We start from the raw sequence: 18149 nt of genomic DNA, 5'->3' as shown, positions 1-18149 counted from the left end.
GGGCAGTTGAAGTCTGTCTTTAGATGTCGTAAGGCCACTGAAATGTGATGTATATCCTTAAGAGGAGACGTCTTTATGTTACTTTACATGACGTGAAGGATGGTGTTTCATTACATGTCATTTAGCTGACTTTTATCCAGAGCGACTTATAATCATGTTACGTTCATTAAAAAAGGCCGGTGATTTCTTGGAGATCTTGGTTGAGAAAAAAAAAGGTTTTATTGGACCACCTGATCATTATTCTGGGTTGTTTCCCAAAAGACACAAATGGAAATCACCTTTCATACTGGATGTACAACAACCAGCTTACCGTCTACCAAGAGCAGGAGAAGTTATGAATACAAAATAATTACATTTGAGGGCAGCAGCAGTAAGCGGCCACCTGGGAGGCAGTGGGTCAGCAGGTGTTCCAATCAGAGGCCCGGTGGCTCGATCCCCGCCCGAGTCCGTGTGTCCCTGAGCAAGGCAGCGGTCTACGGTGTACGATTGGAAGTCGCTTTGGATAAAAGCGTCAGCTAAACGTGATGCAATGGTCCTTCTGCAGGACCACCAGAGATGTTGCTGCAGCATGAATGAGTCTAAGTCGCTTTCATTTAAATAAAGCACACGACTATTGCACAAAATAAAGCAACACTTCTCTTTTCCCGACAATTATTTCAGTCGGTATTTCATTCAATTCAAAGGGGGGGGGGCACTAATGAATTAAGACATCAAGGCTTTCTCCAACATACGCCTTCATCTTTCTTTGAAGAGGCGAGTAGTCAATAATGGAGGGAATATTTGACATTATCTTTTGTGCATAATTAAATCTTTACTTTCCTCGGATTGGAAACACGAGCTTTTAACGGTTCGCCTCTACATTGAGACTCAGAGTTCACACTGTCTCAACCTTTGAGGGAAATGTGCAAAAATACATTACATACCTGGAAAACACACATACACTCTGAATGGGAATAAATAAATAAATAGCTGAAGATGTTCTGGCTACTCGGAAAGTCCTGTAAGAACGGTCGTTCCCTGAACTAGACGCCGTTAAAGTATCCATCGGTGATAGAAGCTCCTCGTTCACATTTCATCAGTTTATTTTGCTTCTCGTGCAACAAAAGCAACTCGACGAGGAAACCGGGAACCGGGGCCGCTCCCTCCTGCAGCCGGCGATCCGTCCAGGAGGAATGTCGTTCAGACTCAAAACAGAAACCTTCATCGCTCAACAAAGCAAAAGGAGTTGTATAATCTGAGTCTTGGAAGTCTACATTCTGGTGACGCTGTCTTTTGTTTGACTTTTCTTTTTTGCAGGAAAATGTGAAGAATCTATGGTTAAGGCATCCATTTAATCTAAATAAATAGCCTTCGTGAAGATTAGCTGAAGTTCGTCTTGCGCAGGTGTCTGTTGGGGATTTCGATGGCGCTCACTTGCAGAGGCCAGGAGCCGCCCATGATGCCGGCCTGGATGGCGACACCCGTCACCACGGCCAGGTCCGGGTCTACCGACGTGTTCGGGTCCTTCCCAAAGTACTCGCCGATCAGCCTCCTGATGCGCGGGATCCTGGTGGACCCTCCGACCAGAACGATCTCGTCCACGTCCGCTTTGTCCAGGCGGCCCTCGGCCAACACGGTCTCCACGGGAGCCAGGATCTTCTGGAAAAGGTCCTCGTTGAGCTGCTCGAACAGCTCGCGGGTGATCACGGCCTGGAAGAGGACCGGGGCGGGAGCGGCGCCTCCGGCCGACTCCGAGCGGACGCGGAGGCTCAAGGGCACGCGGACGGTGACGCTGGAGTGGAGGGTGAGGTTGAGCTTAGCGGCTTCCACGGCCTGTCGGAGGCGGTGGATGTCCTCTTTGAGAGCGGGCGGGGCGCCAAACTCCTGCCGGGCTCGCTCCATGGTGTACTGGAGCAACCTCTGGCTGAAGTCTTGACCTCCCAGCTTGTTATTCCCTGCCGAAAAAATACAGACCGTTTAGGATTAGGCCACTGCTCCCTCCAACAAGTCCTCATCGAGAATCTCAGATTAAAGAAGTTTAACCCTCCTGTTACCTTTGGGGTCAATTTGACCCCATTCAATGTTTAACGGCTCTTAAAAAAATGATTGACATCATTTGCTTCATATTTCATGACTTTTCCTAATTTATTGGGGACAACTCGGAAAACATAAAATTTACATGATATGTTTTCAATGTCCTGTACACAATTTATAAATTTGTTAATTTGACCCGAGACTGTTTTTCACTGTGTAAAACATATAAGAACTAGAACGGGCACTCGGTAGAGCGCATACCTTCACATATCACAAGATTGGGCATTGAATTATGAACATTTTGGCATTAGTTGCATGCCAATTGGACAAAAATGTATCGTGCTATGGTTAAAAAAAAGATGTTGACCTTTCCATGACCTTGACCTTTGACCCGATTGATCCCAAAATCTAATCAAATGGTCCCCGGATAATAACCAATCATCCCACCAAATTCCATGTGATTCAAGAAGATTTGACCTGTTCATGACCTTTGACCTTGACCTTTGACCCGATCAATCCCAAAATCTAATCAACTGGTCCCCGGATAATAAACAATCATCCCACCAAATTTCATGCGATTCGGTTCAATACATTTTGAGTTCTGCGAAAGATTTCGACCTGTTCATGACCTTTGACCTTGACATTTGACCCGATCGATCCCAAAATCTAATCAAATGGTCCCCGGATAATAAACAATCATCCCACCAAATTTCATGCGATTCGGTTCAATACTTTTTGAGTTTTGCGAATAACACGCATACAAATAAATAAATAAACTAGAACGGGCACTCGGTAGAGCGCATACCTTCGCATATCACAAGATTGGGCATTGAATTATGAACATGTTGGCATTAGTTGCATGCCAATTGGACAAAAATGTATCGTGCTATGGTAAAAAAAAGATTTTGACCTTTCCATGACCTTGACCTTTGACCCGATTGATCCCAAAATCTAATCAAATGGTCCCCGGATAATAACCAATCATCCCACCAAATTCCATGTGATTCAAGAAGATCTGACCTGTTCATGACCTTTGACCTTAACCTTTGACCCGATCGATCCCAAAATCTAGTCAACTGGTCCCCGGATAATAAACAATCATCCCACCAAATTTCAAGCGATTCGGTTCAATACTTTGAGTTTTGCGAATAACACGCATACAAATAAATAAATACACGGCGATCAAAACATAACCTTCCGTCATTTTCAATGCGAAGGTAACTAGAACGGGCACTGGGTAGAGCGCATGCCTTCGCATATCACAAGATTGGGCATTGAATTATGAACATGTTGGCATTAATTGAATGCCAATTGGATAAAAATTGACCGTGCTATGGTAAAAAGAAGATTTTGACCTTTTCATGACCTTTACATTGACCTTTGACCCGATCGATCCCAAAATCTAATCAAATGGTCCCCGGATAATAACCAAAGATCCCACCAAATTTCAGGCGATTCGGTTTAAAACTTTTTTTGTTCTGCGAATAACATGCATACAAATAAATAAATGCCGACCAAAACATAACCTTCCGCATTTTCAATGCGAAGGTAAATATAAACATTTTTATTTATTTAAAGGGCTATTTAGTTGTCAACAAACAAACAAAGTACCTGACACTTAAACTTGGGAAACAATATTAATTCTAATAATTTTCTGACTGTTTTAATTGTTGGGGTCAAATTGACCCCACGGGTAAAATATGTTAGTAAATTTGAAGGTAACAGGAGGGTTAAACAAATTATTATCTAAACAGACATAGGACTATCTGAATCCAGTAAAAGTTCTGACTATCTTAAACGGTTAAGAGACAAATTAAAATGCTACTTTCAGACTTTAGCTGGGACATGAACTGCACAGCAAAAGGTAAATCTCTTTTTGCCCGTATCGCCGCCTCTCTCTGATCACGCGGAGCACCTTACCTGCCATGGCTCTGGTGAAGAACATGCCTCCCTGTTTGTTGAGCAGAGAGACATCCAGGGTCCCTCCCCCGAGGTCGACCACCAGCACGTTGAACACGTCCACCTTGTGCAGGCCGTAGGCCATGGCGGCGGCCGTGGGCTCGTTGATCACACGCAGGATCTCCAGGCCTGCAAGACAGACGTACACCACTTATATCACCAGGGTGTGCAGCTTGTGTGTCGAATGCTTTCGGGCTGGAGAGGCCGTCACGGTTATCTTTAGGAGTCGGCAGTGTGTTTTAAATGACCCGCTGCGACGTCCAACATCAGATACCAAATAATCACGAGGACTGACCGGCGAGGTTGGCGGCCCTGACGGTGAAATTCCTCTGTCTCTCGTCGAACTCGGCCGGCACCGCGATGACGGCTTTCTGGATGTGCGCGTCGAGCCGTCGCTCGGCCATCTTCCTCATCGTCAGCAGCAGCCGAGAGGCGACGAACTCCGGGCTCACGGTGAAGGTGTGGTTGGTGGAAAGCAGAAACTCTGCACTCCCATTGTTGTTAATCACCTGGAAGATGTGCGAATAAACGAGTAAGACTGGGAACAAATTAAAGGCAACAGGTTTTTTTTATTACTCAAGCAAAGGAGGAAGGAAGGAATTACGAATATAATATGTCGGCATGTTTTTAACATTCTCTTGTGTCCAGTTTATCAAAAAAGGTGAAGATTTGAGAGGTTTTACTTCATTTTAAATTGAATATATATACACATATATATATATATAACACACACATGTATATATATATATGTATTATATACACACACACATGTATATATATATATACATATATGTATATATATATTATATATATACACACGTATATATAAATAAATAAATAAATATATATACATAAATATATATACATAAATATATATATATATATTTATTGATTTATATATGTATTTATATATCTACACATTTATTTATTTATATATATTTGGGTTTGTGGCTGTTGGTCAGACAAAACAAGTAATTTGAATGTGATTAAGCTATTTTGAGAAAAATAAACTACCTAAAGCTACTAACCTCGACACAACTGTGTTGTATATATCTGAGTCTTAATAAAGGATGAAGACGTGGGTCATAATCCCAACAATCAATCAATCAATCACACACTGCTGGTGTTAAATCGACCCCACCGTGACCCACCTTAAACGGGTACCGAGCACTCTCCTCCTCCAGCGCCTCCGCTTCAAATATCTTCCCGATGAATCTCTTGGCGTCGTAGACGGTGTTCTGCGGGTCGCCGTCGGCCAGGTCCACGGCGTCGTGTCCGGCCAGCACCGCGGTGGCGGTGAACGAGACGGCGCTCGGGATGCTCTTCCTCCCTTCTGCGTCCGCGATCACCTCCACCTCCCCGCTGCCCGGGTGGAAAACGCCGACCGAGCAAAAAGTGGTGCCCAGATCCAGGCCGATCACTTTTGGTTTAGGGGGGGGTAAGTACTGCTGGCCCAGGTAGCCGGCCAGGAACAGGGCCAGGATGACCGAACCTGTGTGGCAACGTGACAACACGCGCATTACAGGTGATGTGGACAAGTTGGCGAGCTGTTAGTTAGCTCGTGCGTTAGCATCCAGACACCGGTAACGTTGATTATCGCAAGAAAACACGTGTCATTTAACTTACCAATCAGAGAAATTTCTCCAGACATTGTCACACAGTTGAGAAGTCACCCGCTGCTTGTAAATTCACGAAATTATCTTTAAGTTGTTCAAGTTGCGGTTAAATGTGACCCAACTGTCGGCTTTCACCACAGGATGCTGTGAGTTTTCCGGTGTACCAAGAAGATACACGTCAACGTTACATTACTCCTTTGTGGATGCTGGGTAATGTAGTTCATAGCAGACGCCATGGACCGGAGGGATGTAGCAATCTACTCTAGCGATAGACTACATTTCCCATCAACCCTAGCGACATTCAACGAGCACGAAAGATCCGTGACGTTCCCGTTGCTTCAACCAATCAGGGAGAGCCAGAGCAGTTGAGAATTAAGGAAAAACTTAATGTTAAAATAAATATGATTTCATTCAATTTAAATTAAGAAAACAATTAATGTATGAAGTTAACATTACATTAATTAATTCGTAAAAACATCTACATCACTAACGTTTTAAATTCACAAAGTAAAAATCCCTTTTTCATATTCTTCATTAATTTAATATATAATATAATATTTAATTTGTGGATGTTTTTATATCAAGCACTGGAAAATGAAACAATTCTGACCGACCAAACAGATTCTTGTTGTATTTTTCATTTTATTTACAAAAAAGTTGTGAACAGTTTAATGTTAACTTTTACGTGAGTTCATACACACACACAAAAAGATTGCACTGCAGGTTGAATAGTTGAGGTTTGATTTGCAGAGAATGCTGATGATGCAGATTTGATAAATAAAGGCTTTATATGGAGAAAAAGAAAACAATAAATGACTTACAGTGCAATAAATACAAGTGACTGACCAGTATTTAATAAATGAAATGTCACTTGTTCAACAACAACAAAAATAAACAGAATGTACAACTTGAATATTAACTATTGTATAAAGCAAGCGTATCCGTCTAATCACACACAGTAACAGGATAGTAACAGAATAGTAACACAGATCTTAGATAAGTGGATATTAACGTTACAACAGGCTCTTCTTCACTTTCACAGTTCAACACAAGCAGTATTTTATCTGTGTATTTTATCGGTTGTCGTGATTTGAGGACAACTGGCAAACTGGGGCTGCTTTACTTTGGACCTTTTCTTTAACTGGTATTGGCAATGGCAGAAGAAGTACAAGTTTACTGAAGTAAAATAACTTAACTTCTATTCAATGTGGAGCTTTCACTTGCAATACGTTGTTTAATGAATAATAATGCGTTCAGCTTTTGTTGTAATTATTATTACATTTTTTGAACAAAATCTGAATCTGAAAGACAACCAGTACCATTTCTCTGTCAGGTGAATGTCGTACTTCAATGGTTTCCTCTGAAGTAGAAGTACACAATAAGAATTGTACAGTTGAGGTCTTTTTGAGTTATTTTGCGGTACAATAGCTTTGAACTATTACATAACTCAATATTTTTTATATCGCTGTTTGGGGCCTTAAAGTAAAGTCTATCCCTGGAGAATTTATCCTGAACCAAACTGAAGGTGTGTGTATTTCCGAGGGTGTTTCTCCACTTGTGTGTGTGACTCATGCCATGGCAGGAGTATCGCTGAGGACCCGAGGAAGTGTGTGATGTTTTCTGCATGAAGCAGCAACACAAGGACAAACATGTGTCCCATCCTGAAACAGACGTGTTTTGAGCGGGCACTGCCCTCGTCGACAAAATGGACAAGACGACATTTAGACTGGTGGTTGTTTGTTCTCCCTGTCACACATTTAGCCCACTTTTTACGCGAGGCACGCTTTTGGCCACCTTGTTGTAATAAAGGATGTTTACATGACGTCAAAAAAGGTCAAACCACTCGTCATAAGAAAACACCCAACCCTGGATTTCATCACATTAAGAGTCCGCTGTGAGCGGCGGCTCCGCCTCCTCTTTGTTGTCTTAACATTCGGATGGAATGAAGCAACCCGAGTCTCTGGGACAGTCGCTGTCCTCTTCCTGTAGACTGTGGGAGGACCTCAGCTCCTCCTCGTCCGTGACATCGTCACCTGCGCACGCAAACCACATGGAATTACATCGAATGTCATCATAACTTCAAGCTTCTGTTTCCAACCACATTATAAAATGTGCATTGTGCTTCAGTTAGAAAATAACACGTATTTAAATGCTGATTCATTATAAAAGCGAAACAAGCTGATGAAATGACCAAAATACTGAAATACCATCTGCAGGTGAGACCCAGCAAAATAGAATTACAAAAACACATCTTCTTTTGGATATGACACCTCATAATTTGACGTCCTCTTTTGAGTTTTTTTTTATTACTTTCAGAGTGTGAATGTTCCTCCATTCTTTAATATTCCTACTACACTGATGGGAGCTACTAATCCTAAAAGGTTGCCAAATCACTAACCTAATGACGTTTAGCTTGATTAAATTACTGGCATCTCATGCGAGTCAACAAGCTCTGGAGGTCACGCCATCTGTTTAGTTACACTGGCGCACAAGCAGAAAAAACTCAACAATGACCTTTTATTTGCACTTCAACACATGCACAGACTGGACTCAAATAGCCAGTGGATCTTGTTCCTTCTTCATATATTGAGAACTAGTTTTGTTTTCGCTGATGACAAGAACACCTTCTGCCCTATTTTAAACTTTCTGAGTAACAGGAAGTCACATGTATGCCTCTCGCAGGATGTATTTCTCTTCTGTGTGGCACATAAGCCTTCGCTTTCGCATCCGACCCTTTTTATTGTGCAGCAAAAATGAGAAAACAAAGGCAAATAATTTAAGAAACCGGATGTTGTTATTTACATCTTTCCCTTGGTGTCTCCTGCTGTTTGAATATTGCGAAAGTCACACAAGCTTTTTGCAAAATGACTGATTGGCTGATGAACACGGTTTGGTGGTTCAGTTCATGCTTTGTTGTTGTTGTCTTTAGGAAAGTTTGGGTATGCTACTTTGCTCAGTTTATTTCATAATTCCCGTTTGGGAGTTTTTGGAGAGCAAATATTGTGCGCTTGTTTTGGGAAGCATGATTGTGTTGTGTAGCTTAGGTCTTTATACTTTATTAGGGCTTTAAACTCGAGTAACTATACAAAAAAAATTATGTGAGCTGTTTTGTAATCAAAGCGAATATTAAATAAAAAATACAATCATTTATTTCCTGATAGTTTGAAATCTAACGAGTATTCATAACAATAACAAGGCACAGATAATAACATTTAGAATTTCGGGACGGTTGAAATAATTTTTCTGTACGGGATTTTAAAAAAAAATGTAACAGGGGCACATGTGAGACATTTTGATTTCCATATGGCTTTATTGTCATAGACTGGTTATTTGGGAGTGTGATTACTTTGTTGTGTGACCTTAATCTCAAGAGGGCGGGGTGGATGACGCCCCTCCCTCGTGCTTTCATTGTTTTCATTGCTGATCGACCTACTAAGATGTATTAACCCTTCTGTTACCTTAGGGTCAATTTGACCCCATTCAATGTTTAACCCTCCTGTTACCTTTATATTTACTGACATATTTTACCCTCGGGGTCAATTTGACCCCAGCAATTAAAGCCTCCAGAAAATTATTAGAATTAATATTGTTTTCCAAGTTTAAGTGTGAGGTACTTTATGTTTGTTTGTTGACTACCTAAATAGCCCTTTAAATATATAAAAAAGTTGATATTTCTTATATGTTTGACACCGTGAAAAACAGCCTGGGGTCAAATTGACCCGAAAGAATACTGACATTAAACATTGAATGGGGTCAAATTGACCCGAAGGCGGCAGGAGGGTTATATAAACCTGCCATCACATTCCTTGAGTCAGTTTGTGACAAAAAAAGGAATTTAAAAAAAAAGGAATATGCATAGTGAGCAATTAAGCAACCTAAGAATAATCAGGAGTCCTAATTTCTAAGAGTCTTCTAGTAATCAGTAATTAGTGGTCATTGTTGTGAATACTACTTGGTGTTAGTCACCCTTTGGCGTGACGCTCACCTGTGTAGCGGCATTCAGCAGCAGCGAGGAGCTTGCGTCGGTCCTCGGGGTCTTTGACGTTCAGCTCTATCAGGTGTTTCTCCTGCAGGTGCTGCAGGTCGTCCACCGTCTGGTAGCCGTTGAGCAGCAAGGCAGAGGCGTACTCCTGCGACACAAGTGTGCTCTCGATTACTGCCGCACTTTTACTGCGTGCACATTCCTCTTTCATCTCGTGGTTACAGGTGGAGTTTGTATGCAACTGCTTTTGAGTCGTGGACCACGGGGTCGTAATCAGGTCAGGTGTTCACATCTAATCTGTGAGCTTGATTTCCTTTGTTGACATCGAGGACGATGCAAACGGGAACTCTTTTAACTGCTTTCCCCGTTCTAACCTCTGCCCCCGCCCTCACCTCCAGATTCAGTCGCTCCAGTAACTCCAGCAGCGTTTTCGGCCGAGGTCTTTTGCTCAGCTTCTGTTGTCTGATCTTCGGAACTTCCTCCTCCTCCTCTTTGTCCGCCACGACGTCAACGTAGATGAACTTGAAGTTGCCCACTTTGTTGCTCAGCATGCCCGTCCAGATGCCCATCGGAGGCTTGCTGGTGATGTTGATGATGTCGCCGACCTGTAGGGAACAATCACAGTGCATGAACAGAAGAAGGGCCTCATGGCCTCGTCAATGACACGGCACATAAACATCGACGCGTCTCACCTTGAGCTTGAGGGAGTCTGTGTCGTACGGGCTGGGAACGAAGTCTGTGTGGACGCGAGCTCTGCCGCAGAACGGGCCCTGATAGGAGCCGTCCTCCTCCAGCCTCAGGCTGTCTCTCTGACCGGAACCGTTGGACTCGCTGGTCACGCCACCTGAACCCACAGACACGAGCACCGTATGACTACACAGTCACGGTCATCTAATGTCACTTCATTGCACTGGTTCATTCATACAGCGGGTGAATTTGTGAAATAACCCCACATGTCTTTATCTCCGTGGGCTAAAACCAGCCGGCGCTCTTTCTGTGCAGGTACTTACTCGAGGAGCTCTGGCCGCTGTAGAGACTCTCTAAGGAGTTGCTTGACTTTGCAGCGTTTTTCTCAGCCGCAGGGACTCTCTCCGTCTCTACCTCCGGGTCTTTGTCTGCGTCTTCACCCTGCGAAGATGAAAAGAAGAAAAAAGATGTGCAGTTTTAAATGTAAATCGACACGAAAAGTGAAGCCAGAACAGAGCGCCTCAGGGAGAGGCGTAGGTTGCGAAAGTTACTCAAATGTTCGTCTTATCTCTCGTCAGTGTTCAATTTAAACAGAAAACTACAAGAAGGTGCTTTTTAGGGTCGGTCAGAGTGAAGTGACTCATTTGAATATCGTAAAACTACAGCTTCGTATTGGAGGATGTGGTTTGATGAGAGCGATAAGACGCTTGAGAAAAACAACACAGGTTTGCTGTAAATGAGGCAGATTGTCGGCTTGTCTAGCTTTTACTCGATGTGACGGAGATCAATATTTGTTTTCATATTTTCACATTTGTGCTCACAAATTGTAGATTGATGCTCATCAAATGGTCATGTGTACCCTCTGGATAACTAATTCATAAGTATGCATTCTAGCTGATAGAAAATAGGCTGTGCGTATCTGTGTGTATTTTCCAGTGACTCACAGTCTCCTCAAAAGACTTGGCGTGTTTTTTGGCCATTCTTCGTCGCATCGTCAGTGAAATCGCCTTCATCTTCTTCCCAAGTCCAGCTGGTCTGTCCGAGTCCAACGTCTCAGATTCTTCTGTGAGCTGTGCAAAGAGAGTTGGTTTAGTCCACATAGCGCAGCAGCGATGATATTAAATAACCTCCTATTTATCCCATCTACTACTTCTTCGCCCAAACAATTTGTCACGTGAATGTTTCTTTACAATGACTTTTCCACTTGGTATTCTATTGTCAATTAGCTGCTATCAATCTTGATTATATGTGCATTTTTACTTTTCCAATTAGTATTCTATTGTAAATTAACTGCTATCAATCTTGCTTATGTCAATATTTTTGTTGTCTGATTAAATTAAAGTACTTCTCACTTGTGAAGTGAATGTGCCAAAAAGTGGCATAAATGTCAGAATATTCCTATTTTGTTTTGATTTTCATGTACCTTGGGCTTGCTGCTCTTTGCATGTTTGCTTTTCCACTTAGTATTCTATTGTTAATTAACTGCTATCAATCTTGCTTATATATGCATTATTTTCGATATACAAATCTACGAACCGCGTTAGTTCCGTTTTCCTCTGGTTTGGAGTGATGTCTGAGACCCTCAAACCTGCCGAAGCTGGTGGAGCGCTGTGGGAGGGATTAAACAACAACAGGAGGTTAGAGAAACAACTGGCACGGTACCACCAAGTCAATGCGCTTGTCCACGCTGTGTTCTACTGATGACATATGAAGCTTTCCAGTGGGTTCAGCGAATTAAATACTCTGTATTGAGGAAAAACTCATTCTGATTCTGAAATGAAAGTATTCAATATATACACACGTTGGTATATGCAGGAAACATGTGGTCGGTTTTAAAGGCGTTTCGAAATGAGAGCTTGTAAAAGAGGTGCTTCATTTGTGGTGATGTATTAAATGCAGAGGTCTGGCAAACCTGTGAATATGGAAAAGGAGTCGATACATACAGAACACGGCTGTGTGTTCCGGTTGCTTTCCTCTGGCCCAGTTTTAATTCTTTCCTACTTTTCTCTCTAATTTTTCATATAACTAAAAGTCGTTATCTCTCCCGGCTGCCCATCATCTCCAAAATAATTATATAAATGAGTAATCCCTGGGAAATCCTGGTTAAATATGAGCGCCGTAGTCAGTGGATTGACTTAATGCAGCGTCGACTGACGGGCCGGCACTTTACTCCACTGTCTGCACGTACAGCAGCAGAATGAAAGCCTCTCATTTAAAACTTGTATTCTTCTAAAGTGTTTGTGTTATTGCATTGTTTCTATATATTACCTTTGAGGATGTTTTAAATTAGGAAATTTCACTCGGATATTTAGTTGACCAAAACAGTCTTTTAAGGTTCAGTATTTTATAACATAACATTAAGCCTTTCTTGACATCCTTTAAAAGTACAACTTTAACATTTTCCTTTTTCAATATTTTTTTGTCTGATTAAATGAAAGTACTTCTCACTTGTTAATTGAATGTGCCAAAGAGTGACATCAGTGTCAGGATACTCCTATTTTGTTTTGATTTCCACGTACCTTGGGCTTGCTGCTCTTTGCTTTGTCCGACACATTGGAGGCCGTCCTGTGTAACATCTCTCCTGTTTTTTAAGGTTGTTGTCAGGCTTCAGTCTTTTGCTCCTCTCTTTTCTTTTACTCCCCACTCGCCTGGCAGTGAAGTGTTAACTAACTCTGGGGCTGCCTGTCTGATGGCCTGGCTGGCCCACTTCCTTACAACACAGGATGTGAGGCAATGGATGCTGCGCCTCTCGAAGCAGTATCGCGTTGAAGGGGAAAAATACAAGTGCTTGAGTTTGCACTTTGTGGCCCCCTCGACGAAAACATCGAGAACCACTTCCACGAACGGGGCTGTGTTTTTTTTGTTTTTTTTATAAATTTGGGTTGTTTGTTTTCCCTTAGAAGTGAGACATCCTGGTGAGGATGAGTTGGTGCCATATCTGCTACTGTGTTGCATTTCTTAGAGATAAGAGTGAGTCTAGTAATAATAATAAAACTAACTATCATTTTTACTAAAACAGTTGAAACATTTTTTATTTTTATTTTCATAGGTCAAACGGAAAGAAAGCAATGAGGAACTTGGTTATGGTAAATGATGCTGCAGTATGTCTTCTGATGCAGTCATTTCTTAATGCGGGGAGAATTATTTTGAGGAAGTGCGGCCGTATGACAGAGGAACAGCTGAAAGTGGCAACTCAGTTGTGTCGAAACACTTTCCGGTTTACCTCTAGTCCCAATATATACAGGACTGTCTCAGAAAATTAGAATATTGTGATGAAGTTCTTTATTTTCTGTAATGCAATTAAAAAAACAAAAATGTCATGCATTCTGGATTCATTACAAATCAACTGAAATATTGCAAGCCTTTTATTCTGATTTATTGCTGATTATGGCTTACAGCTTAAGAAAACTCAAATATCCTATCTCTAAATATTAGAATATCATGAAAAAGTATACTAGTAGGGTATTAAACAAATCACTTGAATTGTCTAATTAACTCGAAACACCTGCAAGGGTTTCCTGAGCCTTGACAAACACTCAGCTGTTATAAATCTTTTTTAACTTGGTCTGAGGAAATATTAAAATTTTATGAGATAGGATTTTAGAGTTTTCTTAAGCTGTAAGCCATAATCAGCAATATTAAAAGAATAAAAGGCTTGCAATATTTCAGTTGATTTGTAATGAATCCAGAATGCATGACATTTTTGTTTTTTTAATTGCATTACAGAAAATAAAGAACTTTATCACAATATTCTAATTTTCTGAGACAGTCCTGTATATAGAAATATATTGTGTTACTTTGTCTTAGAAACACAAAAATATGAAGACTAGATGCTTCTACAGTAGATGTTTCACTAAATAACCACATGAACATGGCATCGTCTCTGAATCTGAGCGGCAGGAGCATCCAACATGACTCTCCTCTAAAAGCCGTGTGGGGATTTCCCCGCTGTGTTTACATCGTGGGGGATTTAAATCAATTGTTAAAAAGGGAATCTAAAGACCAAACCAGTCCCTAATCCCACTGCTTGCAATCAATTTTAAACTCCCGTCAATCCAGATTACGGCTTCTAATCTGTGACTTCAGAGGCCCTCGGCTCATCCGGAGGAGCTGTTGTTCGGCTGAGAAATTCAATATTAGAACTTCTAAATTAAAAGGAATAATTCACCGGACCTCTACTGTAATATATCTAAAAGCGCTGTTAGGGAAGGTCCTCTGAATTACCAGTGTGATTTGTGAAAAAAAAGTGGAGAAGAGGATAGAATAAAAATAAATAAGAAAAAGGGAAAAAAATGCAACATAATATTTGCGGTAAATGTGCATTATGATATACATTGTAAAAGTATACCGCGTTTAGAATCTCGTATAGGATCTGAAATGTCTTCAGATACTTGATTGACTAGGCCAACGGTTACTTTTTAATATGAGCAGAGAGAATGGGCGGAGAGCGACCAGGTCTTTAAACACGCGGTACAAAGCCTACCCCATCAACTCTAGACACTCCTAAGAGGCTTCATGTCCAATGGAGTGACATTTTACCCCCAATAATCACTACAGACACTATAGATCCATAGGGATTTTGTAATCTCTACACCGGATCATCCTCTGCATCTGAGACTATTTCCTCCCAAGTCACGTTAAGCGTTAACTACTTTGTGTCACACAGGGTGCCCTCTGCACGTGCTCACTGGCAATCTGCAGAGGTCGTTGTGCTTCGAGGGATGTAAAGTTCACGCAGAGGCAGTGGCCTTTCATGTCAATCTGCACTATCGTGTGGTGTTAGCACTGATTCTGGTAAATTAAAACATTTATTAAACTAGAACGGGCACTCGGTAGAGTGCATACCTTCGCATATCACAAGATTGGGCATTGAATTATGAACATGTTGACATTAGTTTCATGCCAATTGGATAAAAATTGACCGCGCTATGGTAAAAAGAAGATTTTGACCTTTTCATGACCTTGACCTTTGACCCGATCGATCCCAAAATCTAATCAAATGGTCCCCGGATAATAACCAATCATCCCACCAAATTTCATGCGATTCGGATACTTTTTTAGTTATGCGAGTAACACGCATACAAATAAATAAATATATAAATACACGGCGATCAAAACATAACCTTCCGCATTTTCAATGCGAAGGTAATGAAGGACCTGTCACTCACCCAGGTCCCACACTAACACTGACTAACTAACCGATTGAGGCAGCGTTAGCCCAGCAACCCCTGTGTTCTGTGAGATTATTGTTTTTTTCCAATGGAGTCCAGAGGCTTTGGCGAGAGCATCGATGGATACAACTTTAAATCCTTGTCAGAAACAGCGGTCTCATAAGTAAAGAAGTAGAAATATATCATACACTTAAATTGTGTTTTCATATTTTGGGTCTGCCTTTGTTTAAAGTGTCTAGATTGTGTTTCGCTGAGTTCCCGGTCCACAGCATCTGTGCCGGTACTGTCATCTACGATAGTAATACACCGACTGTGGTTACGTACCACACACATCCCCACTTCAAAATAAGCGAAATATCCGGTTAAGCTTCAGAAACGCGTCAGCGGTGATTGAGAGTACGCTCAGATCTCACTCAAGGACTGACTAATGGTTTCCAAATGACACACAAACCAGTTGACTTATAGCCCAATAACACAAATTACAAATGTGCATCAAAGGGCTTTATCATCTGTACAGATACGACATCCCTGTCCCAGGACCTCACATCGGATCAGGAAAAACTCAAGAAATATAAAAATATATAAAATATGAATGAAAAAAGGAAATTCAACAACTTCCTGGCAGCTGTAATCTCCGGGATGTTGATATCAGACACCTGCGTCATGTTGAGGTGTTGCTGCAGCAAAGCTGGTCGTTACAGCGATGCAAAGTGATTCAGAGTTCCCGCTGTTGTAACACCAACACAACAAGCTGCATGCAAGACTTATTAGCGAGGCACGGAAGGAAATACTGCTTTGTCTCTTAAACATTTACTTCCCAGAACAATAGAGACAGAAGATAAGTTTTGGGAGGAAGGAATATGCAGATGAGCTTTGCCTCTGTAACCCCTCTGTGTAGTTTGAACAGTTACTTGTTAGTTAGAAAGCTGCTCTCTGTGTGTACCTGTGTTCTAGGGACATACCACACACACACACACACACCTACGCTGAAGGTGGTGCAACACTGACAAGCAGAAGTAGATTTCCAAACTCATCATTGGAGAAAAGTTTGAACTAGAGTTGCCCCATTTGAATAGAATCCGGCACGGGTCTGTTCCTCTGTAAGCGTGAGTCATGTATCGTCACAGCGTCCGTGTTGAGTTACACAGACGCTGGACAGGTCAGAGAGGACAGGTGGAGACCCTTATCTAGGGTGACCAGATTTGAGTTTGTGGGGGGGGGGGGGGGGGGGGGGGGGTGACACAAATGACACAAATGACTATATGAACACCTATTTATTGAACTTTAACAAAACTGCAAATGTAAAACAAATCTTTTTTGTGGCATTTAGTCGGCGCTTCTTTCATGTGTCTTGTCCATATATTGACACAATAATGATAAGAAATACAAAATTTGAAATAATAAATACTTTGTAGAGCCACATATTAAAATAAGAAAATGAAGACACTTTTCAGTCCTCCTAATATATTAAAGCAATAATGATAACAAATACAAAATTCGAAATAATAAATTCTTTATATGACCACATATTAATATAAGAAAATTAAGACACTTTTCAGTCCTCCTCATATATTAAAGTTAAAATTTACGTTTCGGCATGGCTGCAGATGTCATGTGCTGTAAACAATGAACTAGTGGAGGCGGCAAGGTGCTCAGTGTTGCCAGATTGGAGATGGTGAAGTGTCGTACCAAAGGCTCAAAATGGTCGAATTTGGAGGATAATTATCGTGTATCTGGCAACACTGAGATCGGTCGACCAATGACTGTTCTCTATTCTGTCAGAGCTCGCGCAAGAAGGTGGAACGTAAGGGAGATACCATTTCCAAAACTTGTAAAGGCGTAATAACTAGTTTGTGAAAGACCCAGAGAAACACAAATATCCGCCGAAGCAAAATCCCGGCCGTTTTTGGAATCGCTGCCGGACGCATTTTTTAGGTCTCAAAAAGAGGACGTGTCCGGGGAAAAGAGGACGTCTGGTCACCCGACCTTATCTCCCCTTTTGTTGTCTCACCTGTTGAGTTGTGACTTTTCTCCGACCCTTCTTTCCCGCTCTTTCCACCTGGCTTCTTTCCAGGCTTTTGGTTTCTTTTGACAGCAGGTTTAGACTCGGTTGCCGCGCTATTGGTCTGGACACTCTGAAAAGATGCAGCACAGCACATGAATACTTTCATTTAGAAATTGCGACATCTCTTCTTCTCTCCCAACTCTCGTGTCGCACAGCTTAGAGTTTTCAGCCATTTATGGAATAATGTTGGTCGTGCAATATGTTGCTTATTCTTATCTGGTTGTGTAATGTGTGCCATACGTGTGAGACGATATGTTGTCGTTTTATGTGTGCATCCTTTGAGTCCAACACCATTTATCCTATGTGGACAATATATTGTTATTGTTAACAATTAAACAATCCCAGCATCATCATCTTAACAGAGCTGCCAACTTTTCAAAAAACCTTGGAGTGAGATTTTGTCATGCCTAATTCTCTTGCACAAATGTCCTGTCTTTATGTTAAATTTGTTATAATACATCTTAGGCTACTTGTTCAAAGTGCTGTTTTGAAATTTTTTGAGAGGGTCCTTTTCCTAGGCCTGCAAATAAAGTGATAAATGCTATGTGGGCAGCCTTAATAAACAATGCTCTGATGTGTTGAGCATGCAGGATACCAAGAGGTTAACAAGGTGCTCTCCTGCTGCTTGTTATGACAGCTGAGTTTACATCACCACA

At 41.5% G+C, this 18149-nt stretch overlaps 2 protein-coding genes across 3 annotated transcripts; both read right to left on the bottom strand.

Annotated features, from left to right (window-relative positions):
- Positions 1-194: 194 nt before the first annotated feature.
- Positions 195-5737, bottom strand: hspa13 (heat shock protein 70 family, member 13). Its single transcript, XM_056441857.1, has 5 exons — positions 5599-5737; positions 5124-5464; positions 4268-4481; positions 3934-4101; positions 195-1934 (listed from the first exon to the last, which is right to left on the bottom strand). The coding sequence occupies exons 1-5, from the start codon at positions 5621-5623 to the stop codon at positions 1360-1362; spliced, it is 1323 nt and encodes a 440-aa protein (XP_056297832.1). The 5' UTR covers positions 5624-5737; the 3' UTR covers positions 195-1359.
- A 473-nt stretch (positions 5738-6210) lies between these two features.
- Positions 6211-17551, bottom strand: LOC130211174 (SAM domain-containing protein SAMSN-1-like). Of its 2 annotated transcripts, none has more exons than XM_056441860.1 (8): positions 17440-17551; positions 11794-11865; positions 11202-11327; positions 10581-10698; positions 10263-10414; positions 9963-10175; positions 9574-9718; positions 6211-7621 (listed from the first exon to the last, which is right to left on the bottom strand). In XM_056441860.1, the coding sequence occupies exons 3-8, from the start codon at positions 11268-11270 to the stop codon at positions 7515-7517; spliced, it is 804 nt and encodes a 267-aa protein (XP_056297835.1). In that variant the 5' UTR covers positions 11271-11327; positions 11794-11865; positions 17440-17551; the 3' UTR covers positions 6211-7514. The 2 variants fall into 2 exon arrangements, with proteins under 2 accessions (XP_056297835.1, XP_056297834.1); XM_056441859.1 differs by lacking the exon at positions 17440-17551 and adding an exon at positions 12777-13576.
- Positions 17552-18149: the final 598 nt, after the last annotated feature.

Source organism: Pseudoliparis swirei, chromosome 20, assembly GCF_029220125.1.
Source record: "Pseudoliparis swirei isolate HS2019 ecotype Mariana Trench chromosome 20, NWPU_hadal_v1, whole genome shotgun sequence".
In the NCBI taxonomy this organism is placed as follows: Eukaryota; Metazoa; Chordata; class Actinopteri; order Perciformes; family Liparidae; genus Pseudoliparis; species Pseudoliparis swirei.
The sequence above is the reverse complement of the archived record's forward strand: the minus strand, read 5'-3'. Positions and strand labels throughout refer to the sequence as shown.